Raw genomic sequence first — 17,382 nt, 5'->3', positions numbered from 1 at the left:
CATCATGGGGCGTGGCTTAGATCGACCTTGCCGTTAGTGGACGTCGTTTGTTTTTTTTGGATTTCATACAAAAATCACAACATAGCTGAACTTTATGCTCAGACACAGTAGCGGCCACGTTTGTAGTTTCCTTTAAAACGCGCTTGAAAAATGGCCCAAACTCACCACTGCAGAGGCAGAAGACCCCTCGCTGTGCTACTCAGCCTGGCATTCTTCATCACATCACACAGATGCATCGTTGTATTGTTGCACTCACTAATACACTTCATCGCCATGACCAGGTAATTCTCCAATGAGTGTTCCCAGTGCATCTCAGAAAGGCAGAGGGCAACCGGGGCATCTTCAGACAGCCAGACACCTCAAAGAAGGACTTCAAACAAGAAGTGACCGAGCTGAGGGCGTTGCTCGATGGCAGAGACAAAACCATTGCTGAACTCCTAAAGTGAGTCAAATCAGTCGCTCTACAAGGTTGTACTGCACCTCTGTAGAGCTGCCTGACATAAGAAGCCAGGACCTTGGAAAATGAGAGGACGGGAGGGTGAAGCATATGAAGCTCTTGAGGAGAGGCTCGAGCAGGAGGTGACAGAGAAAGAGGGTGTAGCATGAGAATACGATCCTCCGTGCTGAGTATAAGACCCTCCACATTGAGTATAAGACCCTCCACATTGAGAATAAGACCCTCTGTGCTGAGAACAAGACCCTCCACAATGAGAATAAGTCCCTCCACAATGAGAACAAGACCCTCCACAATGAGAATAAGACCCTCCACAATGAGAACAAGACCCTCCACAATGAGAATAAGTCCCTCCACAATGAGAACAAGACCCTCCACAATGAGAATAAGACCCTCCACAATGAGAACAAGACCCTCCACAATGAGAACAAGACCCTCCAACAATGAGAACTAGACCCTCCACATTGAGAATAAGACCCTCCACAATGAGAACAAGACCCTCCACCCAGGGCCGTAGCCAGAGTTTCTGCACTACGGAGGTGCACCACTCATTATCCCAAATAGCGACCGAAATAAAGACCAAAAACATTTAAAACAAATGATTTCAGTATATGTTGTCAGGATGTGTGTGTGAATCCACTCCTAACACCACCCAGTTCCAAAGCATTGTTTTAACTATTTTTAATTCCATACACATCAGAAACATGCAGAGGTCTAGACCTTGGTGTCCTCGATGGTAGCTACGGCCCTGCCTCCACGCCGAGAAGACCCTCCACTTTGAGAACAAGACATAAACTGCTTAGAGCTTCTGGCTGTCTCACTGGCACCGAAGCATTTTCTGCCTTTCCTGAAGGGACAGCATGTGCTGGTCAGAACAGACAATACCACGACAGTGGTATATATCAACAGACCCCTGTCTGTGCTGGGCCACATCATCTTCACAGTACTGAACAGGGGGGCAGATTTGCTGTCCAGAGGGTGCCCTCGCTACAAAGATTGGAAGCTCCACAGCGTGGTGGAAGCCCAGATATGGCAGGTGGAGGTGGACCTCTTTGCGTCAAAGGACAATGTTGAGTGTCCACTGTATTATCCCCTGACCAATCAGAGCGCTCCGATGGGATTGATGCCTTAGTGCAGGATTGGCCTCGAACTCTCCTGTACGCTTTGCCCCCATTTGAGCTGATCACTCCGACTCTCGCCAGAGTGCGGGAGAAGGACCTGGCTCCGATTCTAATAGCTCCACAATGGCCGGGGAAACACTGGCTCACAGAGATATATCGCCAATGTTATGCGGCCAGCCATGGCCGCTGCCTCTCCGCAGGGATCTCCTGATGACGCTGACAAAGGGCTCTTAAAGCAGGGGGAAGTCCCACCCCTGGGAGTCAATGTCACGTCTGTCTGCCAGTCAGGACTGGTGCAGAGGGCGTGTCCCATAGCGAGATACCGAAGTTAATGTTGAAAGAGAAGCAGGGTTAACTTCTTAACCTAAAGTCTTATCCATGTGCCCTGGTTTCCCCACAACTCTGATTACAAAACACAAAAAAAAAAACCACAAAAAAAACAAATCTCAATTAGTCATATGAGTGCATGCAAATGTTTCCTTTGAAGAACACAACTCTTTCTGTGTTATTTCAAACTAGGTGCAGGCTGCAATTATTGTGAAAGCCAGTGTGAAGACTGTAAATACTTACATGGTGTACTGTGGTTTTGTAGGTTTGGTGTAAACAAAATAAAACGAACAGAATGTCATTTCCATGTTATTTACTTTGTAAATCTGTTCTTGGAGATAAATACAATCCTAAAAGTTGAACGTTAAAGTGACGCAACAATGGAGGCCAGAGTTAAAGGGAAATGTGCTCTATCACTTTTTATTCTCATTTATGTTGACAGATGCAAATAATATGTACCCTATTGAGCCATATTTAAACCATAAAAGGTTAATTTTTAAATCTAGCTGTCAATATTATGACATGAAACCAGGTATTTGTGCCACATTCAACAATGTCATCAAGTCAATATGTTTATAATGATTACAGATCAACCAGCCTCCACCACACGTCTTACCGTGTGTTCACATACTGCCAATGTCAATTCAGCAGCCACCTTAAAGAAAACGAGACAAATCAACCACCAGAAAGTCAGAAAATAACTCAGCCTTGTTGTTTATGAAAGCAACGCCTCCTTACAACGAGCTCAGAGAATGTGTTAAATAAGAGAAAGACAGAAGATCAGTAAATAAATACATACAGTAACTGTGCAACACTGTAAAGGTTTAATTAATCAGGAATCAGCGGAGCGCGATTCATTTATTTTGGAAATTCTTTTGGTACCAATTTAAGTGGGTCAAAATCAGAAAATTACAAATTTCACTTCAGAGCTACTTAAGTTGAAAAGAAAATGCTTCACAACGTTCAGTTTCTTCATATCCCAAATGAACTAAACTGAAGTACACCGTGTGCTGGGGGTTGCAAGACCACTTAGTGAATTTCTTTTGTCGTGAATGAAAGAAATAAAAATGATCAAAATTCATTAAAGTGTTCATGCTTATCTCCTAAAATCCGGCCTCCCTGTTATTCCTTCACATTCTTCCATTTCACAGTGCAGACTGATGAGCGTCCTAACAGATCTTTTGCTCTTCCTAATTATAACTTCATTTAGAGCTTACTTAATATGCAAGTAGGAAAACAAGTGAAAAGTTGTGATTGTGAGTCTCTAAAGAATTACACACAATGTTCACTGCTTTTGAGAATTTATTATTTACAACATCACTTCATCATCATCATCACACAGGATTTCTCTCTTGCTTACATCAGGTGTTTGATCTGAATTCTGCACAAGTTTCTTTAACTCTCATGCCAATCATGTCAGCTGCGTGTATAATAAGCAGTCTGAAGTGACCAGCAGGAACTGGCCATCGATCGACCAGCAACACACGAGTGCCGCATGACTCTGGAGATCTTCCAATACGTGGCTGCGTCATGACGACAAGATCCGCGACTAGAAAGACGAGTCAAGTGATGGAAAAACTGTTTGAATTGAGAATAATGTGCACAAAACATCTGCATCGACGTTTTCAAAAATCATACCGAACAATAAAAAATGTCCATCATTGAGGTATGATCACATTTTAAGTCGCCTATTCCAAAGATGGAAAAAAAAAAACACACACACACACACACACACACACACACACACACACACACACACACACACACACACACACACACACACACACACACACACACACACACACACACACACACACACACACACACACACACACACACACACACACACACACACACAAAGGCTTGAAGCTGTGAGAGTAATAAACTTATCCAGACTGTTGCCCTGTTTCCTCAGTGAGGAAGACTTGACACAGGTTCTGGGCGTCTTCAAGGGGGTTTAGAAGATGTTTCGCAATCGTGCTGGTTTATTACATGCTGGTGGGCAGTTTTTGTTTCCTGCTCTTGGTTGGAATCCCAGTCCTCTCAAACTCCAGTTTCTCCTGGATGTACTCCCGCTTGCACTCTTCAAAAAACGCGGGATCCTTGTAGCTGGTGGGAAAACAGAAGCCACAACGTCGTCACTCTGATGGAGGCGGAACAGTCTGCAGCACTTTTTTTCCTCCTTCTCCACATTTAATTACATTATAGATTCCGTCCACAACAAATGAAGTTCACGTTATGTCATAACATTCTATAAAGTAGCCCAATGAGACATTTGAGAAACAATCTCACTGTGTCACCGTGGAGTGCTCCACGGGGAAGTGGAAATACTCACTGTACTGTCAGGCATTCCTTCAGGGCTGCGTTTTGCTCTCGACATTTAAACACCATGAAGAAGCCAGACTCTTTACAGCAGTGGCTGAAGGCTGGAGGGAGGTGGAGGAGAGAGAGGAAGAAAAAAAACGAGTTACATAAAGTGTGCAGGGCTTAATTTGAGCTAAAACAGCCTCACAAACACAAGCACAAACACCCGCCTAAAACCGAAGCCTTCCTTTCCCTATAGTGTCAGTGTGTGTATTATTTCCTGCCAGTACATGAAAACAAATCGCCACAGGTAAACCGAGATGGGCCTCATGTCCACAAGAAGAAACTTCGGTCACGCCGCCAACACTTATCAAACTGAAACCAATGTTTCCTTCTTCATACATGCTCACCACAGATAGATTATATTTGTCATGGAACCACCGGCAAGTATACGCAGGCGTGTGGCCCTAAGAATGAAACACAGGTTAAGCTTCGCTGATCACAGTGCCCAGCGAGGCCTGTGGCTCGACAGCTTCATTTATAATAACCAGGGAGGAAAAGGGAACTTTTCTAGAAATCGCAGGCTCTGTGTGATAAGGAGAGTAAGATGTGGGAATATCTGGCGACCGGTGTCTCTGATGACCGAGAACCAAGTGCATGATTCACACTGTGACCCTGACAGGCAGGAGAGTCATTGTAAACAAATGTTTACTGCTGTGGCATGTTCGTCAAGAATGTTTCATCAGACAGAGATTTTGTAAAATGTCTACACTTTAATTAATGGAGGCCAAATGCAACGATCTTGTAGGAAGATCAAGAATGAGGGTATTCATGTACAGATAGGGAGGCGTGTTGTCAGGTAGAATAGCGTGTTTTGATTTCATGAGAAAACAGACAAGTGTAATGAAAAGCATCTCCTGAAGTTGTGTGCTATTTCTGTGTATTCAATTAAAAAAAAAGTTTTAAAAAATTATAATAATAATAGATTCTGGCAGCGCAGTGCTCTAGTCGTTAGGTTTCTGTTGTAGTCCTAAAACGTGCGTTTGAGGTTCTAAATGTCTTAACTGAATGTGAAAGACTGTTTGTCTCTCTGTGTTTGGAATGGTGATCCATTCAGGAGCTAACCTGCCTTCATGCCTTCACCCTCAGCCTGCTGGGATCGGCTCCGGCAACCTGAATGAAGTGGTCTAGAATACTGACGGACGAATGAAAGGGAAAGACACTTCGCCGCGCCTATATCATCTCTCCCCACCTCTCTGAGCTCTGTGTGGCACACAGTTATTAATGAAAACTCAATGACACAGGTGTCCACTGTGGGCTTTTCTAGGGGAGTGGATGAGAGGCCCCTAAATCAAGAGTCTTAATTTATTAGAAAATCATTCTCAAAGCGAAGTTGTTTATCATTTCATAGAGCCACAGAGTCTTTACCTCTGATCTATTTCAGTCACTGTTGAATAATGTAAAACCGAGGCTGCTCACATTTCCAGGGGTCGCTACAGCAAAATACTGCAACTTGCAGCATAGACCTGACTACTTTTTATGCCTTGAGCTGAGCAAATAAATATTGTTATGCAGAGACAAAGCCAAAGACTAGCCTTTTTTTTTTTTTTTTTTTAATTGTTTATTTATATTTTATTCTATGGTAAACATGCAAGGTCCTCACTGTACAGAAGGTGCTGAAGATCGAGTCGTCACCTTGTTAGCGAGCTCTTTGTCAGGGCTTTAATTAAAACTCACTGCCCTCTCGTGTCTCCAGTTGAACGACTGACAACATAATTACCTTTATCAGTGGCATCAGTATGGTTATCACACAGACACTTTCATCAGGATGCAGATGCAGAATAGGGAGGGGGGGTTATATAAAAAAAAAAAAAAAAGCTCAATGGCAGAACCAATTTAGAGAAGCAGAATAGTGCGACTAATCTAATCAACAAGCGCCTCATCCCTGTCCCCTGGTACTAATAGAGGCTGCAGAGGGCTGCCTTCCTGAGCGCACATCAGCAGCTACACCAAAAGACAATTTATGAGACTGGATTCATGTCAGAAGAGGCCCTTCTGAAGAAAAGCGTGCTCCCCACCTCCACTGTTGGTTGTGTGGTGTTGCTTTTTTTAATAGCTGCAGAAGTGTAGTCTGGCAGTCTGTGGGAAGCAGAAGCAATGATAGAAACATTTAGGCAGATTTGAGGCTTTAAAAGAGGAGGACGCGTCTAAACCCCTGATATATAATTAGCCATAACAGAAAATAGGCTTTGTGCATGATCTGTGCTTTTCTGAATAATGAATAAATTATAAAGTACGAAGTCAAGGAAATTGACATTTACTTTTTTTTTTTTATTATTTGTTGTGGATGTTATAGTTGACACAAATTTAACCAGTAACCAATGTGAAACAATTTATTATTATTTTTTTTTTTTTAAATCATTATCTGCAGATATCTCATGTCTTTTTAACAAATTATTTCAGAGTACCGATGTGAGTCATGAAGGCAGTGGGAAAAATCACGTAAAGGAAATACTACAAAGAGGTTAGTATCACTTGTCTGCGTGAGCTTTGGGGTGTTTGGAGGTATGTATGCGGAGACCGACGACACAGGAAAATAAACTTATAGATCTGCAGATCACATGCTGGAGGCCCGTACAGATTATAGACGGGGGATGATAAAGGTGTGAAAATGAGTGGGACGTGAGGGGGGTTTCCAGTACCCACACGGCTATTGTCTGTCCCGTAACCTCCGGTGTTCACAGGCTGCTGTCAAATTTCTAGAAACCGCAAAACCCAGCCAAAAGACCAGCGACTCAATAGCGACAATACACGAGGGCACAGCAGGTTATCGGAGTAGCTCCCGCTATCGTAAGGTGACACATCGAGAGCAGCTCGGTTCAAAGACGTGCCTTTAAAAAGAAAGACGAACAAAACCTTAAGAGAGATTAAATAAATATGGAGTACCATAAACTCAGATGAACGTGTGGTTAATAGGCTATAACAAGTGGATTTTAAGCAAAACGAGACCTTCAAACATGATTTGCTTTTCAGTTTCATTTCACACCTTTCCAAAGCGTCATAATCTTGACAGCAATAACATCACGAAATTACAGAAGAACGGTGCGCTGCTGTATTCCGGTGTGAAGCTTTTCTGTAACTCCAAGTAGTTAGTGCAGCTGGAGCATTCTCAAAGTGTTATTGTAATGACAGCTCCACAAGACACAAAACTGCACTCATCCTTCACAAATGAGTTATTGTGGTAATTAAACAGGCAGTACAAGTAAAATTGGTCTGGAAAAAAAAAAAAAAAAAGCAACGCTATTGAGGAATAATTTACATTGTGCTGGTCAATTGAGATTAATCAGGATTTAGTTTTGATTTACAAGGCCGAATGACTCGATATGACAAAGGCTCCCCGACTGACACGAACCTGCTTTAATAAGTAACACAGATTGTGTAAAAGTAGGGGGAAAAAATCTGGGGCTTTATTTGGTGGGCCCTAGTTATTTCTTTTGAATGGTTTACGCAAGAAACTTTGTAATTTGTTCAATATTACCACATTTTATAAATCTGCATACTGACATTTCCAGACTATTGAACGCACCTGAATATCAGCCGCATGGACCAATTTTGAAAAGTAAAAAAACAAAAGAAAGGAAAAGTCTGAGTTACATGATGCACCTGAACGCATCACCCATGTATCAGCAACCCTGTAAAAATCCATAAATTAGCCGTGCCATTGTTTAATAATAATAATAATAATAATCTCTATTGCACTTTACATTGGTAAATCTCAAAGTGCTGAAAACAATAGGAGCTTTAAGCCGCAGGGTTCAAAGCGTGTGAAAAAAGTAGCGGCTTATAGTCCAGAAATCATGGTAATTCTAGCTGACTGAAAACTGCATTTAAAAAAAATAGAAGTCATACTTTGGGTTGATGTATATTCATATTTCTAATACAGCTTTGTTATAAACATAGTGCGTGTCTGAAATAAATTTAAATGTTGCCCTCATGTCCCAAAGACAACCACAAGAACAATTAGATCAGTGAAAGCATATATCTCAACACTTGCCGTGTTAATAATCTAATTCTCCACAGCACAAAGCTAAACTAAATAAAAATCCATCCATCCTTCTATCTTGATCTATTCTGTTTATGGTGGCAGGATACCGGAGTTGACCCCTGCTAACTGGGTGAGGGGAGGGTATACCTGGACAATTTCACAGGACACACACCGATAGAAAGACAAATCAAACACACATCCACATTCCAACTTGTGGGCAACAGGCGTGTTTTTTGGACTAAATATAATGTCCTTGGTAAATGCAGAATGTATGAAAAAAAGAGGTTATATCAGCTCAAATTAGATTGCTCTCGTAGTTGTAATGCAGTTGTGTCAACAAATTGCATTTGTTCATGCATTAAAAATGCAAGACTGACTGAGACAGGACATCAAAACAACACTTAAGTCTTGATTTATTCAGCTTTATCAAATCCTATGGTGGAGGACTTAGTGGTTGTAAACCAAACATGACAGACATTTCCATATTAATGCGGTGCAATTCTATGGAGTAAACTGTAAAAGCACAATATATACTACAGAGTGGCAATAGTGGTACTTTCAGGTCCTGTCTCAGTGAGGGTAGAGCAGGTCTATCAGTGATTTCTGCATCTTGTAGCTTCTAGGCTTGTGATTAGTCCTCGGGGCATGTTCTGCTCTGAAAATTGTTGTCAGCAAACCCTGCCTTTTTAAAAAATGTCAACAGTCCAAGAATTGTAACTGGTCTTTTTTTAAGGTTAACTTGCAATTTTGGTCATGCATTCAACTATAAAGCACAGTATTTAGACAATAGTGAGTGATGTAATTATTACTGACTTTCTGATGTAGACACCATATGAACATAAACACATGGTATTGCATGTTTTCGGTGCTGTAAACAACTTTACTGGAGGCTTATAACAAGCAGCCCTTTGTGTCACTCAGGCCACATCCACACGAGCCAAAACTATCTTTTTTTTCTCCCCGGGGTTCTCAAAAAATATTCGGTCCGCACTTCACTATGAACACAGCTCAACACGACGCTTCAGGTCATGCAGTGCATATGGCAGATCTCTAGGGGCGCTGTGACTCACCTAACACACCAAAAACACAGAAGACGAGATGGCGCACATAGAAATTTAGCATACTCCTGCTCATAAACCTCGTACAAGTCTGAGTACTATGAGGTCTATGGCCCTGCGCCTCCTGCTGCCAAGTTCAGTAGCTCCTGCAGCTTGACTGGATTTGTAGTCCGGGATTGTTGTGGTTATTAGGTGACATAGCAGACGGCAGTGGGGGGAGAGAGGGGGCGATTTTGTCATCTTTTTTCCACAGATGATCATCTTTGCCGTCCACACCTCGGGGTATACACTTATGGATGATCGGCCAAAAACAGCTTGTTTACATGACCCGGCGTTCTCGTGTGGACGGCCCCTCAGTCTTAAAAAGGTCGATGACCCCTGTCTGAGGGGCCGTCCACACGAGAACGCCGATTTATGTAAAAGGGCTGTTTTTGGCCTGTCATCCATACGTGGCGGTGTTTTCGAAACGTGAACACGGGTCCCAGATTGGGGAAATTTGAAAACCCTGGCGTGTGCCGGCAAAGACGATCATCTCTGGAAAAAAGCCTCCCACCGCAGTTTGCAATGTCATCAAATAACCACAACAATCACGGACTACAAGCTCTGATCGAGCTGCAGGAGCTACTGATGCTATAGCAGCAGGGCCATACACCAATAGAAATTGTATCAGGTTTATGAGTAGGGGTCTACTTCAAAATTTCTATGTGCTCTGTCTCTTCTTCTGCGTTTTTGGTGTGTTTGGTGAGTCACAGCGCCCCTTAAAGGCCTGGCATACGTACTGCATGCCCTTGAAGCCTCGTGTTGAGCTTCTTTTTTTTCTTTCTTTTTTTTTGAGAACCCAGGGGAGAAAAAAGATCGTTTTGGCTCGTGTGGATGTGGCCTTAATGGTAAATGTAAGGTAACAGTGTAATCACCACCCCCACGAAGAATCAACATCACACACCTTCCACCTTTTCCACGCAGAGCACCTTGGCTTTCTCCCTCATCATCTTCGGGATCAAGACATCCGTCTCCACATGCCTCAGCTTGATTTCCTCTGATGATGCAAACAGAGAAAATCCACTGTTAGCATATGGCACGTTGGACGAAAGACAATGCTTCTGTCGATGTTACAATATGCAGGATCTAAAACAAGGCTCTAAAATACTATACGAACAGATTTACTGACACTTGTTTATCCTCAATATGTAAACTCGACAGTGTTGACTCAGCTAACGATACTGTAGCCACATAAACAAAGCCTTCCATGAAAACTGTAGCACGGATACTTAGCCACCACTAAAGGTGTGCTCTGAAAAACATGCAAACCTTTAAGAAAAACGAAAAAAAAGGGTTAAATACCTGCGTTTGTTGACTCCATTGAGGCGGTGTATCTCAAAACATTACAAAACTGAAGCAATGTGACCTCCCCTGTCGAGCTGCACCAACTTCCGCTGACGTCACGACGCGGTGAAGAAAACTACAAGTCCCAACGTCCCACAAAGTGACGTCACGTGCACAAGGTCAGCCGCTCTCGCCAAAGTAATGTAAATTATGTTTTTGTATATAAACGGCAAAAGTACAGGAAAGACGATATACTTTTGTGATTGTTTTTTTTTAAATATATTTCTATATTTGCACTGTTATCAAAAATTGGACTACAATAAAAAAACAACACTTCATGATGAATGAAAAAAAGTTGTACACCTTCACACACCTACTCGTAGAAACCATTCAATGCTAAACATATAGAAATATCTACTTTGATATGTTACTGTTAAGGCTGCATCATTTAGTAGTGGGATAGTGTGTTAACTGTCTGTGTAGCTTTTCAACAGGGTCATAACTAAAATACATCATTTTGGGGGAAGAGAAACAAACATTTGAACAAATGTCCCCGCTGTCCATCCAAGTTTGCTTGTTTATGTACCTACGCACTAATGACAATTTTACAAACCTTGGATTTCACTTATATAGTGCTTTTCCACTACGTGAGCAGTCCCCAAAGCGCTTTGCAGTTTTAATGACATTCACCCATTCACACACACATTAGAAGCAGCTGCCATGCTCAGTCCATACATTGGGAGAAGTTTGGGGTTCAGTGTCTCTAAGGACACTTTAACATGAGAATGGGAAGGGATGGGGAATTGAACCTGTAACATTCCGAAAGAGAGATGACCACTTTACCAACCGAGCCAATGCCATCGACGATGACAAAGAGTCCTTGTAAGACCCGTGCTATGATGTATGTCAGCGCTATCAAATTCAATTTACATCAGAGGCCAGGAGCAACTCACCTTGCTCTGAAGTCCGTGGGACCTATAGAGTGAAAGCCTAATATCAACATGGATAAATTAATCCAAATGATTCGTGTTTCATTGCATAGATGTTCAAGTACAATGAGAAAAAGTCTTCGCTTAATGAATTACAACAAACTAAAATAGGGGTGATTCCTTACAGTGTTCTCCACAGACTCCATCCATCTTCTACATACTATCCGGTTCATGGTAGCAGCACACCATGAACTAAGGGCGGGGTCAGGGTACCCCAATGGACAGGTCATCAATCCATCACAGGACAAACGCAGAGTACTCACATTCACACTTCGGCGGCATGTTTTGAACGGTGGGAACACACGCACACGCGGGGAGAACATGCAACCTCCACACAGAAAGGCCCAGCCGGTCATTGAACCACTGCATCACTGTGCGGCCCTCCACATCGAATAGAATATCATAACATCAAAGAAGTAGAAAGAATAAAATAAAATAATAAATAAGTAAATTTGATGTACATACATACATAAACATTAATGTGTAGAAAGTCTAATACTGAATAAGCGTAATATAATACACAACAGCCCTCCTCATGGAGGTGGTGAGAGACACTGTTTATAAACCTCAGTCTGGACCAGAACCTCTTCTCAAGACAACCTGTACAGAGTCCATCTTCCCCCCCCACCACCTCACTGGCCTTTCTGATTAGTTTGTTGAGCCTGTTGGGGTTGCCCACCCTCAGCCTGCTGCCCCAGCATGCAATAGCATAGAGGATAGCGCTCTCCACCACAGACTCATAGAACACCTTAAGCATTGTGTGACAGATGTCGAGGACCTCAGGTGCCTCAAACAATTCGCATAACCAATTGAGTGTTGTCTTTTTAAAAGGAAAATAAATTCAATCTTCAGCACCCACATATGATCTTTCAAACAAGCTGCCACAGTTGACATAATCACGGCACTTGTGATCATAACACATTTCCTCATTCATTCAGTACAATCAATTATAAAAACATGACATACATGTATTAAAGAGGCAGTGTGAGCCGCGAATGTGGCAAGGACTTTCAGTTTAAGATGAGGGGCCTCAGTCTTAATGATTTCTCAAGCCAACAATTGTCAGATAGGTTAACAAAAACAATGAGAAAGTTCCATTTTGAAGCTGGCAAATTCAAATTTACCCCAAATTTTCACAGGAAGCTGGGAACCTTTGAAAGATTAGACTTTACTTTCAAATATAGTGCATAAGAGAGCTCGCAGAGCACACAGAATTGAAAGGCACAGCTTCCATATTGAAATAAACTGACTGTTTCATGCACACGCATGTACGCACGCACCCACGATATGAAATCTTCAAACATTCAGACTAAAATAAAACAAACTAAATTCATGACTGACATGTCGGCCTTGTTATTACATATATATATATACACACACACACATATATGGACAATGTGTGTATAAGTAATAAAACGTCCAATCATGAATGTTTTCATTTCCCCCTTTTTTTTTTTTTTTTTTTTAAGTCAATAGTTTTTATGTAATCTTTACACTTTAGATGGTCATCCAGCAGGTCAGACTAAAATCTTTGGTTGGTCAGTTTTGGTCAAATCTGCTTGATTTTCAAAGCAACTGAACACTTTTTATTAAAACGGTTATTTAGATCTGCAGCAACAATGTTAATACTCCTGAAAGTATGTAGACATCTAACCACAGAGTCTCTATGCCGGAACCACAGACTGCACGTAGAGCGCAGTAAGCCTGACCACAGTCGGCTCGATGGCAGACCGGCTGTCTAGAGCCCATACAACGATGGCCCACCTGCTCAATCTAAGAGATAGCGACAGTGAACCAGTGCACACTCGCATACACCTTGAAGTTAGAACAACAGACTGCAGTAACAAACAGATGTAAGCTACTCACCTTCACATCCAAACCACACACACACACACCGAGAGCGTCTTCACAATTTACACTCACCCACATACGGTGGTTCTCACGGCTCTCTGACCTCACAGCCCTAGAGCTGCCAGTCTCTTCTGTGGAGGAGTACACCTTTTTCACCTCAAACTCAACGGCCAGAAAAACAAAACTGTGATTTCTACAAGCACAAAAGAACACTCCTTTAACAAACAGAGACCACAGGCCGTCGCTTTTACTCTGCATGTGTTATGGTGTTTTCCCACAGACAGATGGATATACACATCTCCAAACCCAGACAGCACAAACTTTGGTTTCCATCCTGTCTGACACCAGGCGTGCATCTGCAGGTTTTAAATCTCATTTGACTGCACCACTTGCCAAATATTTCTAACAGGGCCATAATGAGCTCATGATTGCACAACCAATTAACCAAATCTGATAAAAGTTGTATTTCAAATATCACCTTAAAACTAAAGTCACATTCTTCGATCTGTTTCATTCCAACAATAAAATGTAGATTGTACATAAAGTTTCGGCTAAATTTGAGTTTATCCAACATAACTTGATTCTCATTTATGAAAATTACAAAATTATGTCCATCTTTTTTATAAATGAGTACGTTTTTAGTTTTGTAAATTGTGAGTTCGGTTGCTCTATTTTTCTATCAATGCAGGTGAACACGAACACCAAATACCACATGTACAAAGATTCCTAAAATACCACTTCCTGAATATTGTTTCAGACGGCCCTTGCTCCACCTTTTCAAACTGAATGCAGTGCATCGATATGCGCAGGGAAAAACAGCTACTAAACAATGGTACTTTTTGCTTACTTCTGATGTTTTGCTGGGAAATTGTATAAACTAGAAGCCATTCTAAAGGTAAAGAATACCTAATGAAATAACTTGTGTAAAAATAGGTTTTCATGATACATAAAAAAAAAAAAAACTGTTCCTTACTGTCTTTATCTACAGGAAGCTTTAAAACATGAGAAAAGGATAAATTAGTGTTTAGTAACATCCACAAACACATAGAACACAAACTGAATCCCCATCAAATCCAGTTGGCGCCGTAGTAGAAAGTGCACGGTACCCCAGATAGCGTGCTGGCTACTATGGCAGAGGCACGGGCTCCCAACACTGATCCAATATTACCCAAGCAGCAGGGCCCCATGAACCTGGCAGAAGGAGGTTAGCAAAGTTAAACCCCCTTACGACATGCCTCACTGCTCAGGGCCAACCACCAGCTCCTCCAACTGTCCACTGACGGCCATGAAGCAAGGGCCCTGTCAGAGAATGTTAGAGGATCACCAACACACACTTCCACTTTTCAGTCTTCAGAAAAACTATTTATTGATATATGATATATTTGATTTGCTTATAAAAGTATGGAAGTAATCCTTGGCGGAATAATGTACACCAATGATTGTGAAAATCGGGGATTTCCCAAAAAAACGAAGTTGAAAGAATAACCAATCTCAGAATTGAAAATGATTATTCAGTGTTTTTGATTTGTGTTATTCAAAATGTAGACTATTTTTACAAAAGGATGTCTTCCTTGTGTGGCACAGATCCCAGCGAGAAAAGATGAGACGCAGTCTGGCTTCCTTGTGTGTTGCTCTGCTGCCTCCGTCCCCACTCCTCTGTATCGGTGACTTCCAAGACATCGCTCAGCCGGCAGATGGGGTGTGTAGATGGGATTTTAGAAAGTGTTTAAGCCCGAGCCATAGGGAACCTCTTCAGGGTCGATGGAGAGCAGATAATCCAACGGCTCGGGCGAGGGGATTACAAACCTACAGGCAGACCTCTGCTGTTGAGTCCTGCTGTGGGGCACCTTCCGCAGGTCATCTCTGTGACATTTGGCTGCGGCAACTATTGTCAATGTCAACTCCGAGTATCATGAAATCAGAATGAGTCGCAGCTTGATGGATTCACCTGTTCATATTGCTGCATATTATTACTGAGGTATTGGACTCAGGATTGTAAATCTTGCTCCTGAAATAGTGATGGATGTTTGTTTGATAAGGTCATAGACAGCAAATACAGGCCTGACATTAGCATTAGTGACATTTTCTGTGTGTTGGACCTCAATCGCCATCTTTTTGAACGTAAGTAGCATGTTATGAAACCTCAATAGACACATTAAAAACAGCCATATAATGAAAGATTAAAGGATTTGTTTTGTTTTTTTAAATGATGCACTTTTTCTGTCACCTCATTGGAGTAAATTTTACAATATTTAAATATTCCAGAAAGCCGTTCTGCTCATCCTGGCTCTGGTGTTGCTGGCACCACCCGAACAATGTCAGGATGCATTTCCTCTCAAGCAAGTGAAGGGGTCTGCCACTGTGCCACAATCTGCACCCGCTTCTCAGACAGGCTAAACCCTTTGACACCACAGTTTTTAATTAAAATTACATTAGGAGTAATCAGCCAGAAGAGTTGGGGATGGAGGTCGGAAGGATCGAGGGAGGGGTCGACGAGCAGAGGAAGGGTTTAGATAAACCAGATCGATGAGGATTGTCATGTATGTGAACGTGTTACAAGGAGGCATAGATGAAGATAATTCAGCGACTGATCTGACAGTCTCGTTTTACATATCATTCATTACAACAATGTAATTAGTTTGGATTTGATGGTAAGCACAACAAAAAAGTTTGATAGCTCCTTTCAGTCGTTTTCAGCTTCAGTCATGTTCAATCAGAATTCTAAAAATACTTTTTTAGAATTAAGTTGTTAAAAAGCTTTTTCTATCTCGTTTTTCTTTTCTTTTCTTTTCTTTTTTTTGTGAGGACGCATCTGGCTTTCTCGCTGCATCTGTAAAAGGGAAAGACCAAATGTTAATATGACTTTCTTTTTCCCAGAAACAGGAGAGGGCTGAAGAGAGAAGGGTACAAAGACCCCATTCGTTCTCACTTGAGGGGCTCTCGCCAAGATAATTATAAGCTTTATAAAAGTACGCAGCAAAAAGTAGAAGAAACCCACCAAAAGAATGGGTAGACAGGAGAAGAAAATTACTTTTCCCCTCTGCCTTCGCTTTATGCCCCCTTTAACAAGAGATGAGACGGCAGTGGATGGAGGAGGCCTTCTTCAGGAGGCATCCTGTGGCTTTTTGCAGGCGAGGCAAAGAGGAACGAGGGACAGCCCTTCTTGTGTTTCTTCCATTCATTAAGGCAGCACACCTTTGACCATTCCACAATGCCCAAAGTTTTCCCTCATTACACGGTCCATCTTGATGAAAAGATGAAGAGGACCGAGATGAGGATGAAGAGGAGAGCAGAAAAGGAGACCACGCCATTTGAATAGGAGTTTGGTATAGAATCCCCCTAGCACTAAACAACACCAAAGAGAACATCTTGTCTTTTGATCAAGTTTTTTTTTTCTTCATCTCTCTTCCCTTTTCTCTGTCCTTTTTCCTCGAATATGATCCTCCAGGCTTCTGTACCGACATTGCCTACACTGCGCTCAGTGTCTGAATGCAGTTAATTATCTAAAAGGAAAAGTTTGTACCTGTTGAAAAGCTATCCTTGGTTGCTTGGCTTGTTAATGCCAACAAAAAGCAGCCATAGCGGATGGTCAGAGGACACCACATGCTGCGGAGAGCCTTTCAGACATGTCCCTAATAAGAATGCAGTGGTGAGAGCGGCTCTGAATGCACGCAGGGGAGAGGAAGATAGGTAGGAAGGAGAAAAGAAAAGAAAGGGGAAAAAACATCTTTTACCTCTCCATCTATAATTACTCCAAATGAAGAATAGGCTGAAGAAATGGCCAGGGAGACTTTCCATTATGACATAAAAAAAAAAAAACAACCCTTCAAGCAAAGAAGGCAGAGCACAAGATCGATAGATTTTTAATGGATAGAAGAAAGAGAAGTTTTTGTAAGCATGTATGTGCAGC

The 17,382-nt window shown here is 41.9% G+C and overlaps 1 protein-coding gene across 1 annotated transcript; it reads right to left on the bottom strand.

Moving 5' to 3' along the window:
- Positions 1-3,188: 3,188 nt before the first annotated feature.
- On the bottom strand, positions 3,189-10,759 carry cmc1 (C-x(9)-C motif containing 1). Its single transcript, XM_080471101.1, has 4 exons — positions 10,651-10,759; positions 10,253-10,345; positions 4,238-4,328; positions 3,189-4,011 (listed from the first exon to the last, which is right to left on the bottom strand). The coding sequence occupies exons 1-4, from the start codon at positions 10,667-10,669 to the stop codon at positions 3,891-3,893; spliced, it is 324 nt and encodes a 107-aa protein (XP_080327227.1). The 5' UTR covers positions 10,670-10,759; the 3' UTR covers positions 3,189-3,890.
- Positions 10,760-17,382: the final 6,623 nt, after the last annotated feature.

This window comes from Lipophrys pholis (assembly GCF_963383615.2).
Source record: "Lipophrys pholis genome assembly, chromosome: 9".
NCBI classification, from domain to species: domain Eukaryota; kingdom Metazoa; phylum Chordata; class Actinopteri; order Blenniiformes; family Blenniidae; genus Lipophrys; species Lipophrys pholis.
This window is presented reverse-complemented; position numbering and strand designations above follow the sequence as displayed.